The sequence below is a fragment of the Galendromus occidentalis genome, unplaced genomic scaffold (assembly GCF_000255335.2).
Source record: "Galendromus occidentalis unplaced genomic scaffold, Mocc_1.1 scf7180000077360, whole genome shotgun sequence".
Lineage (NCBI taxonomy): Eukaryota > Metazoa > Arthropoda > Arachnida > Mesostigmata > Phytoseiidae > Galendromus > Galendromus occidentalis.
Genome location: NW_003805348.1, coordinates 719,722 through 739,049, shown reverse-complemented (window position 1 = coordinate 739,049; position 19,328 = coordinate 719,722). Strand labels below are relative to the sequence as shown.

The 19,328-nt window shown below is 50.8% G+C and overlaps 1 protein-coding gene across 1 annotated transcript in view; it reads left to right on the top strand.

Moving 5' to 3' along the window:
* Positions 1 to 17,616, top strand: part of LOC100904034 (serine/threonine-protein phosphatase 2B catalytic subunit 2) — a 30,588-nt gene extending 12,972 nt beyond the window's left edge. Inside the window, exons 2-10 of the mRNA XM_029111159.1 lie at positions 5,032 to 5,235; positions 7,189 to 7,313; positions 7,424 to 7,680; positions 7,895 to 8,337; positions 8,458 to 8,535; positions 12,497 to 12,581; positions 12,701 to 12,798; positions 12,968 to 13,074; positions 17,554 to 17,616. Coding sequence (XP_028966992.1) covers positions 5,032 to 5,235; positions 7,189 to 7,313; positions 7,424 to 7,680; positions 7,895 to 8,337; positions 8,458 to 8,535; positions 12,497 to 12,581; positions 12,701 to 12,798; positions 12,968 to 13,074; positions 17,554 to 17,616 — 1,460 coding nt within the window. The remainder of the gene's footprint in view (positions 1 to 5,031; positions 5,236 to 7,188; positions 7,314 to 7,423; positions 7,681 to 7,894; positions 8,338 to 8,457; positions 8,536 to 12,496; positions 12,582 to 12,700; positions 12,799 to 12,967; positions 13,075 to 17,553) is intronic.
* The last annotated feature ends 1,712 nt before the right edge of the window (positions 17,617 to 19,328 follow it).

Genomic DNA, 19,328 nt, shown 5'->3' with positions numbered 1-19,328 from the left:
ACAACGAAAACAGCCGATCTTGAGAGGCTCCCGTCGCTTGTGCGGCCGGAAGCTCGAGATCCCGAAAATACTTTCCCAATCGTTCCCCTCGACCTTTCCACCGGTCTCTCAGAGTTCCTCCTACGATCCGTTCCTTGGTCACGGCAGTCGAAGAAACATCATCGACAGAGGCCGCGTCAACAAATACAACACTAACAAGTAACAACTACAAGCTCACATCACATTCGGTGAAACAACAAACCTTCAGCACAAGAATGCCGTGCTGTGTAAGAAAAGAAGCAGTTGCGGCCGCAAGGGAATGCCATTAAGCAGGCGGGGTACAACCCCACAGGAAATTCCTAGCAAGACCGCACGAATGTGTTTGCTGTTGGCAGCTCGCTCGGCTGTCTGTAGGTTCGTGTTTCCACAAGAAACACTATAAAGCATCGGGAAGATCATCGCGCCTTGTATTCTCCGTCTTCGTCTGCGAGGTGAGCTTCGGATCTCGGACGATGCATATCGGAAACGAGTCGGTCGTTATTCACTCAGTTCGGTGTTTAACAGTGAGGCAAGCTCTCGGCGGCCCGAGTCTATGCTTCCGTTTTCACGCTCAGAGCAGCCAGCACATACACCGAGTGAAACCGATACCTCAGATAAGGGAGTCCGGGAGCTCGGATAGTGCCTTCAGGAGCAACACCTGGTGCGTTCCGGCTCGGGGTGCGAGCAACGGTGATGAGCGAATGCGATATATGATGATAAAAATAATTTGAGAGTTAATATAAACATCAACGCAACAAATGCTGGTAACGAGCCCCGAACTCTGATGCCTTCGATCCTGAATCATCACCAGTTGCAATATGTTTGGATTCTCCGGCACCATCGGGCCGCTGCGTTCATTATGAACTCAGTCGTTTCTATCTTGTTTGTTTGTTTGTTCGTTCAGAGATGTCGAAAATGGTGGAATGTCGGTGTCGCAAAACAAATCTCATAACGGATGCGGCAGGCTCGTATGTTATTCATTATGAGCTCGGGTGTTATTGTCGACCAGAATGTCGGGCGAGTCCGGGAGGAGTTTGGTCGAAGTTCGACGTTAAAAAATAATCAGTCGAAGAGTTGGGTACGAGAGAAAAAGTGGAGACGTTGACTGATAGCTCCGCTTCACGTGCTGTGTCTGCGTACGTTATTCAGAAAATTCTCCGGAGATAGATTGCGAATAATTCAATTCCCTTGGACTTGATGGGAACCGAGGTTCGTATCGGGAAGCGGGAACGGTTGGCCGAGCAGTAAATTTCGGATTCCAAGAAAGCCGCCATTCTGATGAAACCGTGACTTCTATAATAATTGAGGGCGGGAGCCAGGATACGGGGAAGGTTTAAGATGCCTTGATTCTGAACTTGAGCAAACGATCAATATTCAGACGATCGAAGGAACGAGCCACCACCCTGATCGATTGTTGTCCATCATCGACAAACTCGGCTGGCGTGAAACGAAGCGACGAAGTTTTTTTCCGCAAGCTGTGAGCGAGCGACAGAACCGAGATCGTTTCGTGTCCGCTGTGCTTCGGGATCGGGGTTCCGATTCTCTCCAGTCGTTTCTATCGTGTTTGTTTGTTTATTCGTTTTTTCAGCCACGAAATAGAACTTCCTTCCGAAGTCGCGAGTTTCCCATATTTCGTCTTGAGAACTCCATGCTTCATTGGATATCGCTGTCCATTCCTCCCGGGTCGGTCAATCTCACGACGAACTCTGTCTTGCGTGCCGCTCCTTCTCGTGCTGACGCTGGACGGGTGGTCGATCGACGTTGCAAGATAGAGCCCGACAAGCAACGCATGTTGGAGACTCGCTTCAACCGAGAATCTCATTACTAAATGCAACCGACCTTCGGTGTCTTTCTTTCAATTCCACAAAGCCTTCACTCCACGCAGTGGACAGCTCGCTTCTGAGCCTGGAACATTCTTCTCCGTGGTGTCTTCTCCCTCTCGGCCAAGGGAAGAGTATGAAGCTGACAGGAACCCTGGAACAGACACCAGGGGCCACGATGCAGCGCAACGAGGGCGGTCGACGAGTACTGCTTGACAAAATTTTGATGAGGCGCAAACGTATTGTGTCACGTAGCGTCTGGAGGTGGGACGGAATGCAGCTCACAGCCTCGTGAGGCCATTCGTGTTGTCTATTCTTCGTACGCAGATACTAGTTTCCGCACCATAGAACGGTGCGCTGAACTCGTTGCACAATGAATTATTGTGGCTCGAGTCGCCGACAGCGGACGGGTGGCCTCGTCGGTGGTAGGAGGAAAAACTGTCATCCGTGCTGGTGACAGACCGCGATTATTAAAGCCACCTGACAGAACCCGAATATTTTGCTCACGTCCCGATTTCGGCTCGGATAGCAGATCCGAGTTTTAGTGGTGTTGAACTTGGCAAATGTTCGGCCAGCACCAGCGGCAAGCAGGATATCACGGCAACCATTTGCTTATCGGACATATTGTTATCTTTCGCCTCAGCAGACCTTATGGGGCCGGCTGGCTGAGTTTTGGGATACGAATCAGGCTTGAAACTCAGTCGCTAGAAGGAGCGAGAGAGATCAGACCCGGATGTTCCGCCCCCCCCCCCCTTCTGTGACTCATGCGGAACCCGAGATCGTTCTCCCTCGGGAAATCTCGCCGCTTAATCGCGGCAGGTCGTGTTCCGATGTGACCGGTTCTGAATTCCATTTCAGTACAAAGATTCATTCCCTAAATCTTCCATCTCGAGAGAACCTGTCGACCCCAATATTTATTGAGGCTGTCGACGCGCATTCCCTTCCGGCGCTAGCTCGGACTCGGTTCCAGCCCCGAATGAGGAAGCTAACAGCGGTCTTGTACGGTCCGCCATCAGAAGAACGTGTTTTATTCGCTAAGTCTCTCGTTGAAATTTCAACAGCCGAGCGCGTCCGGCGGGCTTCCTCAGTCCGCTGCATGCTTGGAGTCGGTTTGTTGGCTGAATCTCTGGGGCAGCGGAGTGCGTGCGTGGACTGTCGGGGGGTGTAGCGTGATTTGTTTACGAACCCTTCTCGCCCCGGAAAGCTGGGAAAGAGTCAGCAGGGCGTTCGGCCGGCCGGCCAGCAGACAAGCAGTCGACCGGCCAGGCGTGCGGCACCCAGTCAACGAGCTAGGCAAACGAGCTAGCTGGCTGCCGCCGCGCCGCAAGGTCGTTCAGGGCAGACTGCTTGGATTCTCGGATGTGACAAGTCATAGTTAGGACTCCGCGTAAATGGACTCGAGTTGAGACCAGGCCGGGTGACCCATCCACGTCGCTGAACTGACGGGCAGATTGTACATCATCGTCGAGGTACAAAAACCGAAGAGACCACCGCCGACATCGTCGTTACTTTGCACGTCAACACGAGCACGATTCGAAGCATCATGCAGGTGTTCCCCCCAGAGGCGAACCATGGGGTTCGGCAATAAAAATTCACCGTCGGGAGTTACGCGACAAAAATTAGCGGCCGGGGACGAAAAATGAGAGAAGGCCGAAAACCGGCGACGAACATTATTTTCATGCTTACCGAGGCGAGGTCCCTCTCCTGTTCACTTTGAGATGGCGAGCGACTGAAGAATGAGATTTCCGATCGGTGAAACCTGAGACATTTCCCGAGTGATCTGAAATGACGGGAGAGCTCCAGTTATTGTTTCTGCCGGAGCGGATGGCTTATGGGTGCTTCGTCGTGGATAGTCGGCAATCCTCGAAAATCGATCCGTCGACGAGCAGCTGGGGGACATCGAACCTCTTCCCGAAACTCGAATAAACCTGTTCCTGGAGAGAGAGAGTGGCGAGTCTAACTCTAGCTCGCGAGGGAAGGAAGCGACGAGGATTCTGTCTTCGACGAGCCCTTCAGAGTGTACCTCCCGCGAGTTGACGTTATATTTAGTCCGAGTTGGTGTTTTCTCCTCGGTCGCAGGCGTGCGTCGATCCGCAAAATTCTAAAAGCAGAATTCCGCTCCATGGGGCGAGCTCTTCCGCTCCTTTTCTGCAGCGGGACAAGGGCCACGGACGTCTGTACGCAATATACTGCAAATAAAACCGAGGAGGGAAAAAGCATCATCTCTATGTCTGATTACCAGTCAGCGGGGATCTCCCGCTGTGCGCGGACTCGCATCATGGGTCGCTCGGGCTCACAATGAGAGCAACCTTAATAACGGAAGTGTACGGAAATGCCCCCGCCGCCGCCGACGCGACGACCTATGCCACAGCCTGTACCCGGCTTTAGTTATGGCTTTGAAGCTATGAGGCGTCACCTAATTTTGCAGAGCTCTGATTCACAATACCGCTGAAAGCTTCATGGAAAAGTCGCATCATGCCTCGTCGACGCCGAGCGATGCAATCAGGCTCCCTCGTCAGCAGACGAACCAATCAAGCGGAACGCGTCTCACATCGACTCAATTGAGAATAGAACTGGCACCGATGATTTGTTTCTGTTGTTTTTGAGTCTGTTCGCAGAACGTGCCGTTCTGCATTTTTCCGGCGACCTTCTGGGGATCGAGTTCGTTTCCCTCACGTTCGACGCGCATTAGCGAATGAGAGGAACGGGTGGGCACGCCCGAAAGGCTGAGGAATGGACCTCTCCTGAATATGGTCTCGTACGCGATTTTCAAGTAACGGGATTACACAACGTGCGTCTGTGGCCCGGTGAGCCACAACGAGCGAGCGGGCGAGCAGAACGCTAACAACGGGCTCGCCCGCTCGTCGCTTGTTCGGAGGCCTGAGATGAGCGCTCGTGTCGTCATCTGCAGGAGCACCTGCAGCAGAAGGGCGTAAATTTCCGCCCTCGCCTCCACATCGATGGGTCGTCTGGTCGATCGGCCATCCCGTTTGGAAGTTGAAGTGAATATGTAGCGATTCTTCGAGGAGACGTTCCAGTCGCGTCGTCCGCCTTCTTCAAGGGGCATCCGATCCTAGCCAGCCTCGATCTATCGGCATCATGGGAATAGAATAACGCTTGGCTAAGATTAAATGCGCCGTAGAAAGTGCGAGAGAGATGTGACTCTAGAAAAGAACAATTTTTCTTCTTCCAGGTGTTCCCTTCCCTCCGTCGCACAAGCTGACCATTAGCGAGGTGTTCGACGCGAAAACCGGCAAGCCGCGCATCGATGTCCTCAAGCAACACTTCATCCACGAAGGCCGAATCGAGGAAGCCGCCGCCCTTAAAGTCATTAATGATGGCGCGGCCCTCCTTCGCCAGGAGAAGACTATGATCGACATCGAGGCACCCGTTACAGGTAGGTCTCTCGATCAATTCCTCAGCTAGGCATACCTTCCCCTCGCCCGGACTCTCCGGTTGGTGTTCTGGTCTCGGAGCCCTCCTTCAATGAGATCATCGGAACTCCGCTCTTATGTACATATATATTAGAATATCCCTGCATCTTTCGAGTACTAGTAAGTTGAAAATACTGTGCGCATATCTCCGGGGTCCGTCTAGGGATTTCCGGGAAAAGGAGCCCGCCGCCTATCCCAGGACTCCGGGAACGCACTCTCTCGAAGTCCGGGCTCGCTTCGTTCCCGATCCTATCTTGCTCGCCGCAAAGGCGGTCGTTCCTGCATTGCCCTCGCAGGCAAGCAGCAAGCAAGCATCTCCAACTATTTATGGCAAATTGCGGCCGATCCGGGCTAGCTGTAGGAAACGACCTTTGGCGGGGATTCGATGGCCGATCTGGAACGACTTCGGTCCACTAGTCCGCATTGGCTTGTTCGCAGCCTGTTAGCAGCTCTTGAATAGATATGCTATAGCCCGAGCGTCTAATCCCGAGCTGTCCACCCGATGGCAGCTGGCTTCAACAAGTCATCACGTATGTGCACGCATAGCTAATGATGGATTCTGGTTCGGAGGGTCTTCCCGGAACTCCGTGGAATCCAGCCGCGAGCTGATATCGTGGAGACCAAGCCGATCATCCACGATTAAAATGTTTTCTCGATCGCTGCAGAGGGAAACGATGCTGATCAGACGCGAGTGGGGCAGAGGGGGACGCACGGGGCTCCAGCCAGTAGCGTAGTAAGGTAGGGCGGCACTTCCTACGGAGCCTTTAGGGGCGGCATTTCGAGGATTTGCACCCAAAAAAACGGAGTGTTTTCGAGGAAAATATCTGGCGGGGGGCGGCATTCTCGTCGGGCACGGTGAAAAAACAGGAAAATTCGAATCACCACCCCGGGCGGCACTCCTGCTCGCTACGCCACTGGCTCCAGCCTCCTCCCGGATTGTGCATTCGTAATGCTATGGTATATAGGAGAATAATCGCCGTATTGTACATCGGTCCTAAGCGGAGATCCGATGCAGCCCCCCCCTCTTCCCCGGAAAGAGATTCTGCAGACGCAATTGATAACAGCATTAATAAGGAACAAGTCGTCGCAAATATCACCAATAAGCTGGTATAGGTCAAGCTCTCCGCTCCGAGAGAAATTGATCCTCATCCAATCCAGGTTAATGCAATTCTAGAAATGCCGCCATCCCAAAAAAAAAACGCTCGCGGCGCCCCCCCCCCCGTCATCCACGCGGGACGGGATGGAGGGACGAGGCCACTGAAAATTCCGGAGGGGAGCATCAGCGCCCTTCGGTGGACCTGGAGTTCGGAGCGGAAGTTCCTGCGGGTATCCTCGGCACACGATCGCTTCGAAAATGGGAGCTGTCCGGGCTCCTCATTCAAAATCCTGAGTATATTCCATCAATAGTTTCGCGGACGTTGCCTATCGCTCACAAAGAAATGATCGGCTTGGCGTGGGTTCTCCGAGAACACAGGTCCTCTGGCGGTATAATTACAGAGATCACTCCGTCTGAGGAATGAATATAAAAAGGTCGCTCGGAAGTCCGGCACGTGTATGGGCAACTATAAGCGTTTGATTGTTTGGGGCATTCCATTATCTTCATAAGGTTGCGGGCAGCGTTAGAGCGCTTAATATAAGTGCGTCGAAGGTCGCCGAACATTAGATTATCCTCTACATTCCCTTCCGTCTCCGAATTTCCTTTATCCTCAATTCATATGCTCGCGTTGACCCTTTGCGACTCGAGTCGCCATCAGGAAAGCTCCTGGCTCCTCTCTGCTCTTGGTGACCGCTGCTCGGGCAGCGACGGACGAGGCGACACCGTAGGCGGTCTCGACAGCAGCTCCGAGAGCAAATTACATCACGGCATGATGATTTGGATATGACTCTATCCTTATGACGTATTTTTCTCATTTCAGTTTGTGGCGATATCCACGGGCAGTTCTACGACCTCATGAAGCTATTTGAAGTGGGTGGTCCGCCAGCCACAACCAAGTATCTATTTCTGGGGGACTATGTAGACCGAGGCTACTTTAGTATTGAAGTAAGTATGATGGGAGCGAGGCGCTCGAGTTCCGCTCCGATAATGACTTCGGTTACGGGGCTTCTGCAGGATCAACGTCTCACTTTCTAAGTGATCATTCGCTTTTGCAGTGTGTATTATTCCTTTGGGCTCTGAAGATCTGCTACTCTAATACAGTCTATCTACTGCGCGGCAATCACGAGTGCCGGCATCTGACAGAGTACTTCACATTCAAAACCGAGTGCAAGATCAAGTACTCGGAACGCGTCTACGATGCTTGCATGGAGGCGTTCGACTGCCTGCCCCTGGCCGCTCTCATGAACCAGCAGTTCCTTTGCGTACACGGGGGTCTCTCGCCCGAGATCCATACGCTCGACGATATCAGAAGGTTCGTCATTATGTCACCTTGGCATAGAGCATCCATTTGTCTAACTAGCTCAGCCGCTCGTCTGAATTGTCGGCTGCAGCGGAGGACACTTTTCATCATTAATCTTGATTCGGCTCTGCGTCGGCGCCGACCATGTCCCTCAACAGGTTCATGCAGTCAATTGATTTCGTTCTAACGGAGATTTTCTTTTTCCCCCGGCCATTCACGTCAACAGGTTAGACCGGTTCAAGGAGCCCCCAGCATACGGTCCAATGTGTGATCTACTTTGGTCGGACCCCCTTGAGGACTTCGGCTCGGAGAAGAGTACCAGTGAACATTTTAGCCACAATAGCGTCCGCGGCTGCTCGTACTTCTACTCGTACGCGGCGTGCTGCGACTTTCTTGCGCATAATAACCTCCTGTCGATCATCCGCGCCCACGAGGCGCAGGATGCAGGCTATCGGATGTATCGCAAATCCCAAACAACGGGATTCCCATCGCTGATAACAATATTCTCCGCTCCAAACTACCTAGACGTCTACAACAACAAGGCAGCCGTGCTCAAATACGAGAACAACGTTATGAACATTCGACAGTTCAACTGTTCTCCACACCCATACTGGCTGCCTAACTTCATGGATGTCTTCACTTGGTCTCTGCCGTTTGTGGGCGAGAAAGGTTCGCTGAAGCTCGTTAATTTTAGCTATCGAATAATTCACGATACGCGTATGTCCTTCGAACGTGACCGAGGAGACGCTCACCTCCTAGGCTAATGACTTTCCGTTTCCCTCCCGACAGTGACGGAGATGTTGGTCAACGTACTGAACATCTGCTCGGATGACGAGCTCATGACCGAGGGCGATGATACTTTCGAAGGTATGGTCTCGAAGAATATTATGAGCGAATCGAAGCGGTTCTCGCAGAATCTTCCAAGTCTTATACTAATTGAGGAATTCTTCGTATTACTCCGGTCATGCTTCGAAATTCCAACACTTGAATCAGTCACACCCAGATCTTGTCGAAGCCTAATGTTTTTGATGAAATATTATCGTTCGGGATTCAGGATCGATTTTTGATTTTGCATTCCTTTTTCTGGAATTTCGAATAATGATCCTAAAGAGCTCGTCTCCGTGTGCTGTCATCCATAAACGTCTTGAGGGGAGCGGTCTTTTTCCTATCTTTTTCCAACTCTTTTCCAAAATCCCGAAAGTGTTTTAGCCTCCAGACCCCCGTGTGGGCAACATTTCCAATCGCTCTGTGCAGCGCTGGAGGTCTGCCTCCTCTGTAAAGTTCTGCCGTGCCTTGGAAGCCACATCATTCAATTCGTATTGAGAATCGGGGAGCTTATCAGTTTTCCTCGGAAACCCCGGATAGCCCTGGAAAATGTTTTCCGCCACATCTCGAACCTCTTCTTCGATCCGTCTAGCTGTGACACAAGCGATTCTTGATCTCCTTGTCGTCGGTGTCGTTGACGTCTACTGAAATCTTCGATCTCGTGTCGTGCACTGTTCATGATTTTTCTTTTGATACACACTCCACCCAGAGCTCAAAAAGTTGTACCTCAAAACCGAGTTTCCCATCTTGTTTCCTATCTCTCTAAAAGCCTAAACTTGCACTCTAGGTAGATTTTAAAACTGTTATGGACACCCTTCTCCAGTGCCCCTTGTCCGTCTTAGGGCTCAATCGTTCTCTCGCGAGATGTCTCAATCTTTGGCTTTGGGAATTTCTTCCCGGGAAAGCGCTCCGCCGTTGACGCCAATATCATTTATTCGGAGATGTGAATTTTCCCCGATCGCAGTCCGACCCCGAAGCGTACTCGTTTTCGAAGCCAAGAAGAGAACGCTACGTGACTTCGGCTTTTTCCACGGAGCTATCCGTATTTTTTCCACGATTCCCGACGCTCCCGTCCACCTTTTCGGATGGGTAGCGGAACGGAGGAATTCTTGACGGTCGCTCGAGGGTGCCGAATCGCGCACCTGGCTCGGCATCTGACGCGAATCAGGATTTTGATCCCGACCTAGCGAATAGGAATGAGAGAAGTGATCGACTCTTAAAATTATTCAATTCGCCTAATGCTTTGACCATTTCTTCTTTGTGCCCCCTCTATCTCGCTGCAACGTCGCGCCCTCAGGTCTGCCTGGTGGGGTCGATTCGACGGAGGACAGTGAGTATTCCCCGGTTCGGAGTTCAGAGAGCTTCAAATAATTCATGTCCACAACTCATCACTAGAGTCTAGAATCAACCACGCACGGCGCTACCCGTAGCGCCCTCTCACGTGTTCGTTAATTCGACTCCACATCCCTAACTTAGAAAACCATCTCGTAGAAAATATAATTACGCTAGCTCGCCGTAGTGCCTGGTGCCAACTCGACGCTTCTTTCGTTGAATTTTTTTTCGCCTATCCAGACGAGGGTAGCCAACCTTCCCCCTTTCGGGCTCGCGTGCCTGGAGATTGCTCTCTCCGGCGTGTACGAGCTCTCTAGAGATGCGCGGATCTAATGAGTCGGTTTCCCGCCGTATTTCGAACGACACGGCCGACTGCCTTCCGCGATTGTGAAACCGAGCATTGCGGGTCCCGAAAGAACAAGTCGGGAGAACGTTGGATTCCGCGCTTGAATCCATCAAGCGACCCCTTGTCTGGAAGGTCTTGGCTGAGACTGTTTTCCCTTCCCTTAGCCCCCTTTGATCCCCGTTTCAATTCAATATGCAAGCCCGTTTCAATTCCCTATGTGTTTCTCTGTCATGTTCTCGGGAGCAATTCGCTCTTGGAAATACCTCGTCGGCAATCCGGATTCGAGTGCCTCCAAGTTCGTTTCCTCATTCACAACTTGTTGCATGCTACAGATCCACTACTTCCTCGTAGCTCCTAGACCTGCCTCATTCCGGTCGCCTGCACCGGATCAAGTTGAGGCGGCGATGAGCCGCCTCGGCATGGGGCCGGTGTGTTCAGAAGGTTTCCTAACTTTCGATCGGTGTGTTTCCCTCATTGTCGTTGTCGCTGGTTCTCAATGCATGTCTAAGGTATCTCGCAATTTCAGCTTCTGCTGAATTGAGTTTTAGGTATGCGGAACAAGCAATGCTTTCCGACGAATCCTTGAAAGTTGGGCTTCGTCGAGTCGCTTTTGTGCTCCTGATTAAGATTCCTCTCAATGCCAAATTGAGGAGGGCTCCTGCCCTGCAGTTCACATGTTTGTAGAGAGAAAGAGCGAGAGCGCCCTTCGAATAGAAAGCCCAACGTTCAGCGATCGTCGAGGAAGAAGAGTTTCCGCCTCGAAATTTTATTAATGACGAATTTTGTATTTCATCTCTACTTAAATCGCTTGCTGCACAAATTCTACTGTGACGCCCTCGTTTATAAACCTTGCCGCCGTGGACAATTTGCTCAATCTCGACTACGTAAGTGTGTCATTCAAAGGCTACTGAATGTCGTTCATGTTGTGCCGGAACCTATAGATACCAATATGGGTTTACGGGGAATCTTCACAAGAAAAAAGCTGCCGTCTTCGCATTCAGTCCATCGGTGGACCCGTACCCTTGATGTCCCTCGAGGTCCTTGCCAGTCTATACCGATCGCGGTGCTTATGAATATGGCCGAATCTTTGATTTCTTGCCATGGGGAGCTTTCGATAATGATGATGCTTGGAGTAATCCATGGGTGCTTCGGGAGGGGCGGGGGCCTCTAGTAACTTCCACTCGGTTTATCAACTATGGATTTACTGTGGGTACTTATCAAGATCATCATTTGGAATCTCGGGTTGCGAACGACGATGACTGATCGGAAAGGCCGCTGGAAAGCCGCGGGTTTGCGAGAAATAACGCCCCAGTCCCATTCCGAGGCCCATCCACTCTATATCGGCGCGGGGCTCCCGCCACTATGAAATTCTACCGGCAAGGGTCTTCTGCAGGAACGCCGTCAAGAAAACTCTCCGGCTTCACGGGGCGCCAACAGTCGTACGCCGCTCTCAGTTTTGCCGTTTCAACCCTAAGACAGATTGGAGTCCCAGATCAATTAAGTCCAAACTGATATCAGCCCCGGAAGAGATCTGAAAAAAAATTACTCTCTTGAGGAGACCCGGACCCTCTCGAATTTGGGGGAACCGCGGGTCAGGTTGAAACGGCAAGAGCGCATGCGCTGCTCGGCTTGTGGCGATTTTCCTCCAATTGTCGGATACACATGCATGCGACGCACGAGTGCCTGAGAAATCGAAACAGTTTATGCGCTACTGTAAACGTGCTATACGGTCTCCGCGAACGAGTGATCGTCAGATCGATCGAATTCCATCCCGCTGCCTAGCGAAAGCTTCGGCATCGACTCAATCGGAGCGATTTGCTTTCTCAGTTTGGCTGTTTCGATGCATATTCGTGTCAAGCGTCTTACAGACATTCTTCAAGGAAGAAACAAAGCGTGAACAGAAAAACGAGACTTCATGCGTCCTATCGTACCGAACATCCTCTTTTCTCGACGCTTCTCGGATGTTTTCCCTCTCTTTCTCTCTGTCATAGGACACTGATACACTGACACAATAGAACATCAGATGCTCCATGCTGGGGATTAAGGTCCCCTTCTACTCTTGAAAAATTCGAATCAGAATCCCTCGATCTTGTCCCTGACTTGGCGACAGATCTTCCAATCTTGGCGAGAGACAGATTCGATGATCAAGAAGTTTGCAAATCACTTGCTCTGCGGGGGACCGCATAGCTGTTTACGTAGAATGGATCGGTCGTGTGATCTGCCAAATACGGCGGAACGGCTACAATGAATCCCCGTCCGGCCGGGGTTGTACCGTGAAGGCGAGCTAAGCCGTTTCTTTTGTCTCAATTCTCCTTTGTATATCAGGTGGAGCAGCCAGCGCACGCAAAGAGGTTATTCGCAACAAAATCCGTGCTATTGGCAAGATGGCTCGGGTCTTCTCTGTGCTGAGGTGAGTGCAGCTGCGAGAGTCGACGGAAATTCTCGCATCCCGGTCGTCAACGATATCCTCCGCTCCCGTCTGGCTTCAGAGCAATTTCATTTTTATACGTTCCCGTACTCGCCTTCCAGGGAAGAGAGCGAAAGCGTTTTACAACTCAAGGGTCTGACTCCTACCGGTACACTGCCCATGGGAGCCCTATCAGGAGGCAAGACATCGCTACACAGTGGTCAGTATCTGCAGATGGGCTCCCTCCTCGGATCGAAGATTCAAAAATATCATGGATTACGATATTGAGTGGTGTAGACTGTAGACTCCTCGGCTCCTCGCAATATTTTCCGATCGATCGCCTGCAGACCTCTAGCGTCTCCTTGACTCACGGCTCTCGTCATTTCTAGCACTTGCGGGATTCTCGCCGAACCACAAGATCGCCAGTTTCGAGGAGGCGAAGGGCCTTGACAAAATGAACGAACGAATGCCGCCGCGGAAAGATGCCCCGCCGGCGGCCGACGGCAAAGCGCCTTCAACTTCATAGGTCGAAAACGCGCGAAACAAAATACTGACGGCAAGGGGGCTCGGGCAAAGTGATGGTGTATCCCATCACCATCACTGCCACCAAGAGAGAAAAGAGGGAGCTCCGTCATCGTCGACGTGTCATCCGGTTGCAGCGAATCGAGTCGAGCAGAGCCCAGCATCATAACTTCCTGCATAGTGTCAACCAGGTCGACCCTATAACCAACAAACCAATCAACAGAGAAACAACTGAGAAACTGTTCACCGAAATCTCTTCGAAGACACTCTACTCGTTCACGTAGGAAGCCAGCCGCGATTTGCGGGTCATCAGTTGTCCACGGCCACAACACAGACGTCGTCGCCGTCGTCGTCGTCATCGTAATAATCATGATCATCGTGATGGAGCAAATTTAGACGGGAAACAAACGCATGAATAGCGTGTTCCTACTCCAACGAACCATCAAGAGATGTGCACTAGCAGCAGCATAGGACAACTATTGCGGGAGAAAAATTGCGGCGGATCCTCCGACTCGATTCTCGACACTCCCGTCAACCGGACGCGAGATCAGCCCCTTTCGGATTCGGTGTCGGTTCGTGATGAAGGCAATGAAAAGTGAGATTCTGGGATATCCCACAGAAACCTGAGCGCGAGTACCGACAAAAACTCCGAGAAGGTTTCACGAGCCCCAAGCTTGCCGTCAGCTCGTTGACACACATGAAGAATTAGTCAATAAGTAAGTGACCGCTGTTTCTACCGTTCGAGCTCGAAGCCTATTCATTCCCTGCATTGATGAATATGAGAACAGATCATGGAAAGAAATCTTCCGACTTTTGAAACTGGAACCAGAGCTTCAACAGACGACCTCCAGCAGCAGGAGCATCTGAAATGTTTCATCCTTACGGAAGCATGAAAACAAGTCGAAGAAATGGAAGGATTTTCCGGAACGGAGAGGTGGGAGCGCAAGAATGGAGTTCACGACTGAACTGGAAATTGTAGAGTTTATAAAAGAAACATACCAAATCGCAATTCACACATGACTGGAGCGGGATCGCCGACGGAGATTTCTGTTCAATCATGATAAATGAGTCATGATTGTGATGCAGAGAACGACCGCTGTAAGGAAAGCCGTGGCGTCTGTCGTGAACCACAGTTGATAGTATCGGGGAGAACTTTTTCGTCTTTTATCTTCGGTTGTTCGGGAGCCACAGGATAACCGAATGTGTGCAATGTTTTTGAATGGCGACAACTATCTACCGCATATTCCTGTGTGAGAGCCCTGCGACGTGTGATGACATGCGGCGGGCGGAAAGACAGGCGCACGGACGGACGGATCTTTGAATATATAAATATAATATATATATAAATATAATCTCCGTCGAGTAGACCTTTGGGTTCCATCGTTCTGTTAAGGAGTCCCTGCGCTTCAAATCCTCGTTTTGCTGTGATAGAACGGGCGACGAGCGGGCGAATGGGCGGACGAGAGCCCAGCCCCGATTTCAAGCGGTCGGGGACTCATTGAAGACATTACCGTCACACGTATACAAGTGTGCAGCCCCATAAATCGTTGATTCACGAAGATATCATTTCGACCCTCTCCCGGGAACGCCCGAGATACCCTAATTTTAAAGGTTTTGCTAGAGTCTCGGTCATTTTTGTTACCACATTGTCTGATGATCGCAGGTCATGGAGAAATCATTCTTAACGTCATTATGATTGCTGTCCTTCCTCATATCGCCATTGGTCTATGGTCACTATGATCATGATTGAGACATTTCCATTCTTATCGCTATCAGAGGAAACTCGCCGTCTTGCGTCCATGTGGCTCCAAAAGATACCTTATGAGGGGACAAGATTCACGAATGAAATGAATGAACACATGAGGTGGGCGCGAACTCAATCATCGGGAAGTCGAAGAGATTTTCGATAAAAGCCTCCCGCCCACCGGGTTCTCCATCGAGCGATATTCCATCATGCGCTCCATTCCGTGGCAATTTAACTTCTTTGGATTCCTAATCGAACGATCGATACATGGCTTGATCGATATATTCATCTTCATTGCCACAATAACCAACTATTACTATTACTGCTGCTACCATTCGATTTATACCATCATGATTATTATTATATGAACTGACATTAGCTATTATTATACTGTTACTATTATGATGAGTGTGGCATTGATGGCCGAATATCATGTCCCATTTTTGCAATCACATTTCTCAAGTCAAGATGGAAGAAGAGAGAAACGATAAGCCTTCTAATATAAACTTCCTATGGAACCCCCAATTCACATTGAGAACTAGTTCGAGTCAGAGTGAATCAAGTGATTTTGAGAATTTTTTCTCAACATAGTGGAAAACAGGTGAACCAAACCACGGCAACCACACCATCTTCCCAAGTTTTGATTGATTGGAAAACTGATTGTCGAGTGATTGTGGATTGATCTATTGATCGAGTGACTGATGGGCGAAATGCCGAATCCGCTCTGCAGGCTATTCATCCGCAGTAGAGACAGAGACCGTCAGCAGATTACATCAGGACTTTGTGGTTCTCGCAGTCGTTCATTTCATTGGATCGAGAAGTCGAAAGGGCGCCTCTACGAGCCCAAGAGCACCCCTGGCCCGGAAAAACGGGGGACGTGACCCGACGCTCGACTGGGAATGACGTCCGCGGAGGAGGTCGATGTCACCGGCATCAGAGACGTAAGGGGGCGGGCGGGAGAGCAGACAACCACAAGAAACCTACCCGAACGGAATGGATTTTTGTAGAATCGCAGGACGAGAGAAAATATAATATATATATGAAACGCTCCAGATTCTACTCACACTCTAAACGAACACTGGAAAGTGGGCGGAAAAAGATCCTAAGGAGAGCGTGTGTACGAAAGGGAGCAGAAGAGAGTGTGAGTGTGTTGAGTAGTAGCGAATAACGTTTTATGTGAGGGGTATTGATGTTTTCGCCAGATGCGAGATTCGTGGTCGACTGACGGTTCATGTGAGTGACGGCCCGATCGATGTCGTCACCGACGTCTCCGTTGCGTCGTCGCAGCGCCGTCGTAACGCGCTCCACCCGTCGCGAATGATTCAGTGCGAGAGTGCGATTTTCAGTCTCGTGCGAGACGATGATAAGATGATGATGAGGATAAGATGAGATGAGGCACGGCGATACTGGAAGGAACTTGCGCTGTCCCCCGCCATTGAGAGCCGGGGCAGCGAAGTACAGCAGAATGGGTGTGAATCGAATTGTATCAAACACCGTCGCGTGGTCAGTCCGATCTGGTTTTTCTCCTACCCTGAGTTTTGGCTGTCTGTCATCAACGTTTTCTCCCCTTTCACTTTCCACCACTCTGATCGATTTCTCCACAATTATTATTGAAGAATTATTATTGATGTTATTATCATCGTCGAGGTTATCAATATCATGAATGATTTTCGTTGAATGACGACAATTCTCCCGCCTGCAACTCCTCAACTGATTAACCCACTTCCCCATCTCCGGCGCAGCAGACATCACCGGCTGCGATTCAATCAACCGATAGGAAATCGGTGCACGTAATTTTCTTTCGTGTCACTTTTTAGCTTCATCTTGCGCTCTACATCGTTGAATCTACCGATTGCAGAGACACCAACCCACTCTAATAATATTAAAATGAAATCTCGTAATTTCTACGATCTGGACATGAGTGCATCAACCTATCCATTCACCCATTCAGCCCTAATCCTGTACAGAGGAACAGTGAGAGGCACAGGCGCTGTGGTGAATTGGGACTCGACCGGACCGATCAATGAGCTATCGAGATCGATTGATCATTGATATTTTCACAGCTGTGGCTCTTAAGGGATTCCCCGAGAGAATATTGATTAGGTGGATCGATAGAGAGTTCAAATCGTTCCATTTCGTGCATCGATTTCGGATTGTTTCTTCTCCTGACATTCGGAAGATATGTCGTCGGCGTCAGCAGATCTGCGAAATAAAGTCGCTGAGCGAAATCCCTCAAGAAACATCTATAATTATCGTCATTAATATCATGGTTCCTCCCACAATTATATCTAGCATCGCTGACGCATACATTCGATTGACTGCTTGATGGATTGATTGACTGACTGATTGAATGAAATAATAGCAATGATAAATCGATCGACACATTGGGCCGGTGGCCAGTGGTGGTGGCGGCCTCACACATTGGTCTGATACGTCGCATTGAACATCATGATGATAATTGAAAACCTATTGATAAGGGTAATGATATTAATAACAATTGAAAAATGATAATGATGACAATAATAATTCATTGTTCTTCTACTTCTTCGTCCTTGACTGACACTGATAAATAAAATGGAGACCGAGCTTTTTCTCCTCAACATCTTCGCTCTGATTCTTCTGCTATCCACGATCTTCCAGCTTGCTTATCACATTCTCTGATCCCAAACATTCCGAAACTGGAAGTTGCCACGAATCTCTGAGTTTCAGCCTGCTCAGTCGTCAGGGGAGTCTGCTCTATCCAGCGAGACACCGACGAGCGTCAAGAGTTGACGGACATCATCGAACGCGAGAAGACATTCGTCTCTACATAGGCAATTCATTTCCTGGACAGTATGCCGAGCGTAGAGGGCCTGCTGCCGTTGATTCGCCTGAAAGAGATTGATCGCGGCTTCTCGGCAAGCAGGGTCCCGTATCGGATTAAGGAGCGAAATCGGAATGGAGCGAAATCGGAACACTGGAACGAAATCCTCCTTTTCACACATCATCCACCAGCTGACACGACAACGGAATGGGCTGTCCGCCGTATGCTCCGCGGCAGTATTCCCTCTGATAATTTCACGCGATGCTCCCCCCCTGCGGCTTCATCTACAGACGTGCCACTTAGGTGAGAATCTGGCGTGAAATTATGCCGGCATTCGAATTAGGGTAGCATTCAACCTCACCGCGATTTGTCTAGATCTGGGGCACCTCGACATTGGTGAAAAACTCCATACAAGCTTTCACCTCTTACGCGATCAGCATAGCGGTGCCGAATCCATCATCACCGTTCACTGCCTCCGTCCGGAATCTTACGTTTTTTCTTTGGGGTAAACTGAGGGACGCCGGCGTCCTTCGCGCCACTCCAAAGATCAAGAAGTGAGAGTTTCCTCTCGAACGTCATCAGATATCCGGAAGCCTTCATGTCGAGCTCTTTCCTGCCATTCGTCGGTCTCTCTCCACCACCAGGAATGCGATCGGTGTCCTTCAAAGTGGGACGGGTGGGGACTTTTTCTCTTCCCTCCCGGTAGATGGAATATTTCCGCACTATACCTCCAGGATCGTTTCGACCGAACTCGGCTCTCGAAGGCGAATCACGGACCCACAGCTGTGGCTACGAATGCCAAGCCTCTCGCGGTTACTCTACACTGCACCGGGGATAGCGACTCATCGTCGCAGCCCAGGAGCCAGTGACTTCCCTGATCGAGAGATTCATCCTCATCCTGTATTTATGGATCATCACAATGTCTATGAGACACGTCGATAATTCTGCTCACCCAGCCTCGGGGGTAATGACTCCGGGATACTCGTTCGCGAAAAATTCCGCGCTGCTTCACGTGTTTCGGTCGGGAATTACTTCTCTTCTCAGGGAAGCGAAAGAAACTCTCATACTCCTTGTTCTCGAATGCGTCTCGCTGTAATCGCGATGAGGATAGCGCAACGACTCCCGGGCTCTCCCGAGTCCGTTATCCAGACAAATGACAGCGCACCACTACATGGAGTTTCTATCGGGTTCTTCCAGTCGTCTCTGTCGAACTTGCCGATTGGGGAGGGAGGCACACTCAAAATGGCCCCGGAAGACTTCTGCGAAGCTTACAAAGGACGATTGGATATGAACATCTCTCATGTATCACTAGCCGAGCTTTTTCGCCGATCTCCTGACGATCGGGAATCCGAAGCGCAAATGAGCGGCTGTATTTGGCTGTGGAAGTCTTTGGGCTCGGCAATGTGACGAAACACCTCAATTGTCGGTCACTCCGTCAGAATGCCGCTCCCCAAGCGGTACACCCCAGCTCGCCGCGACCAGCTCGCCGCGACCCAACTCGCCGCGGCCGACTCGCCGCGACCCAGCTCGCCGCGGCCGACTCGCCGCGACCCAGCTCGCCGCAGGGTCCAACTCGCCGCGGCCCAGCTCGCCGCAGGACCCAGCTCGCCGCAGGACCCAGCTCGCCGCAGGACCCAGCTCGCCGCAGGACCCAGCTCGCCGCAGGACCCAGCTCGCCGCA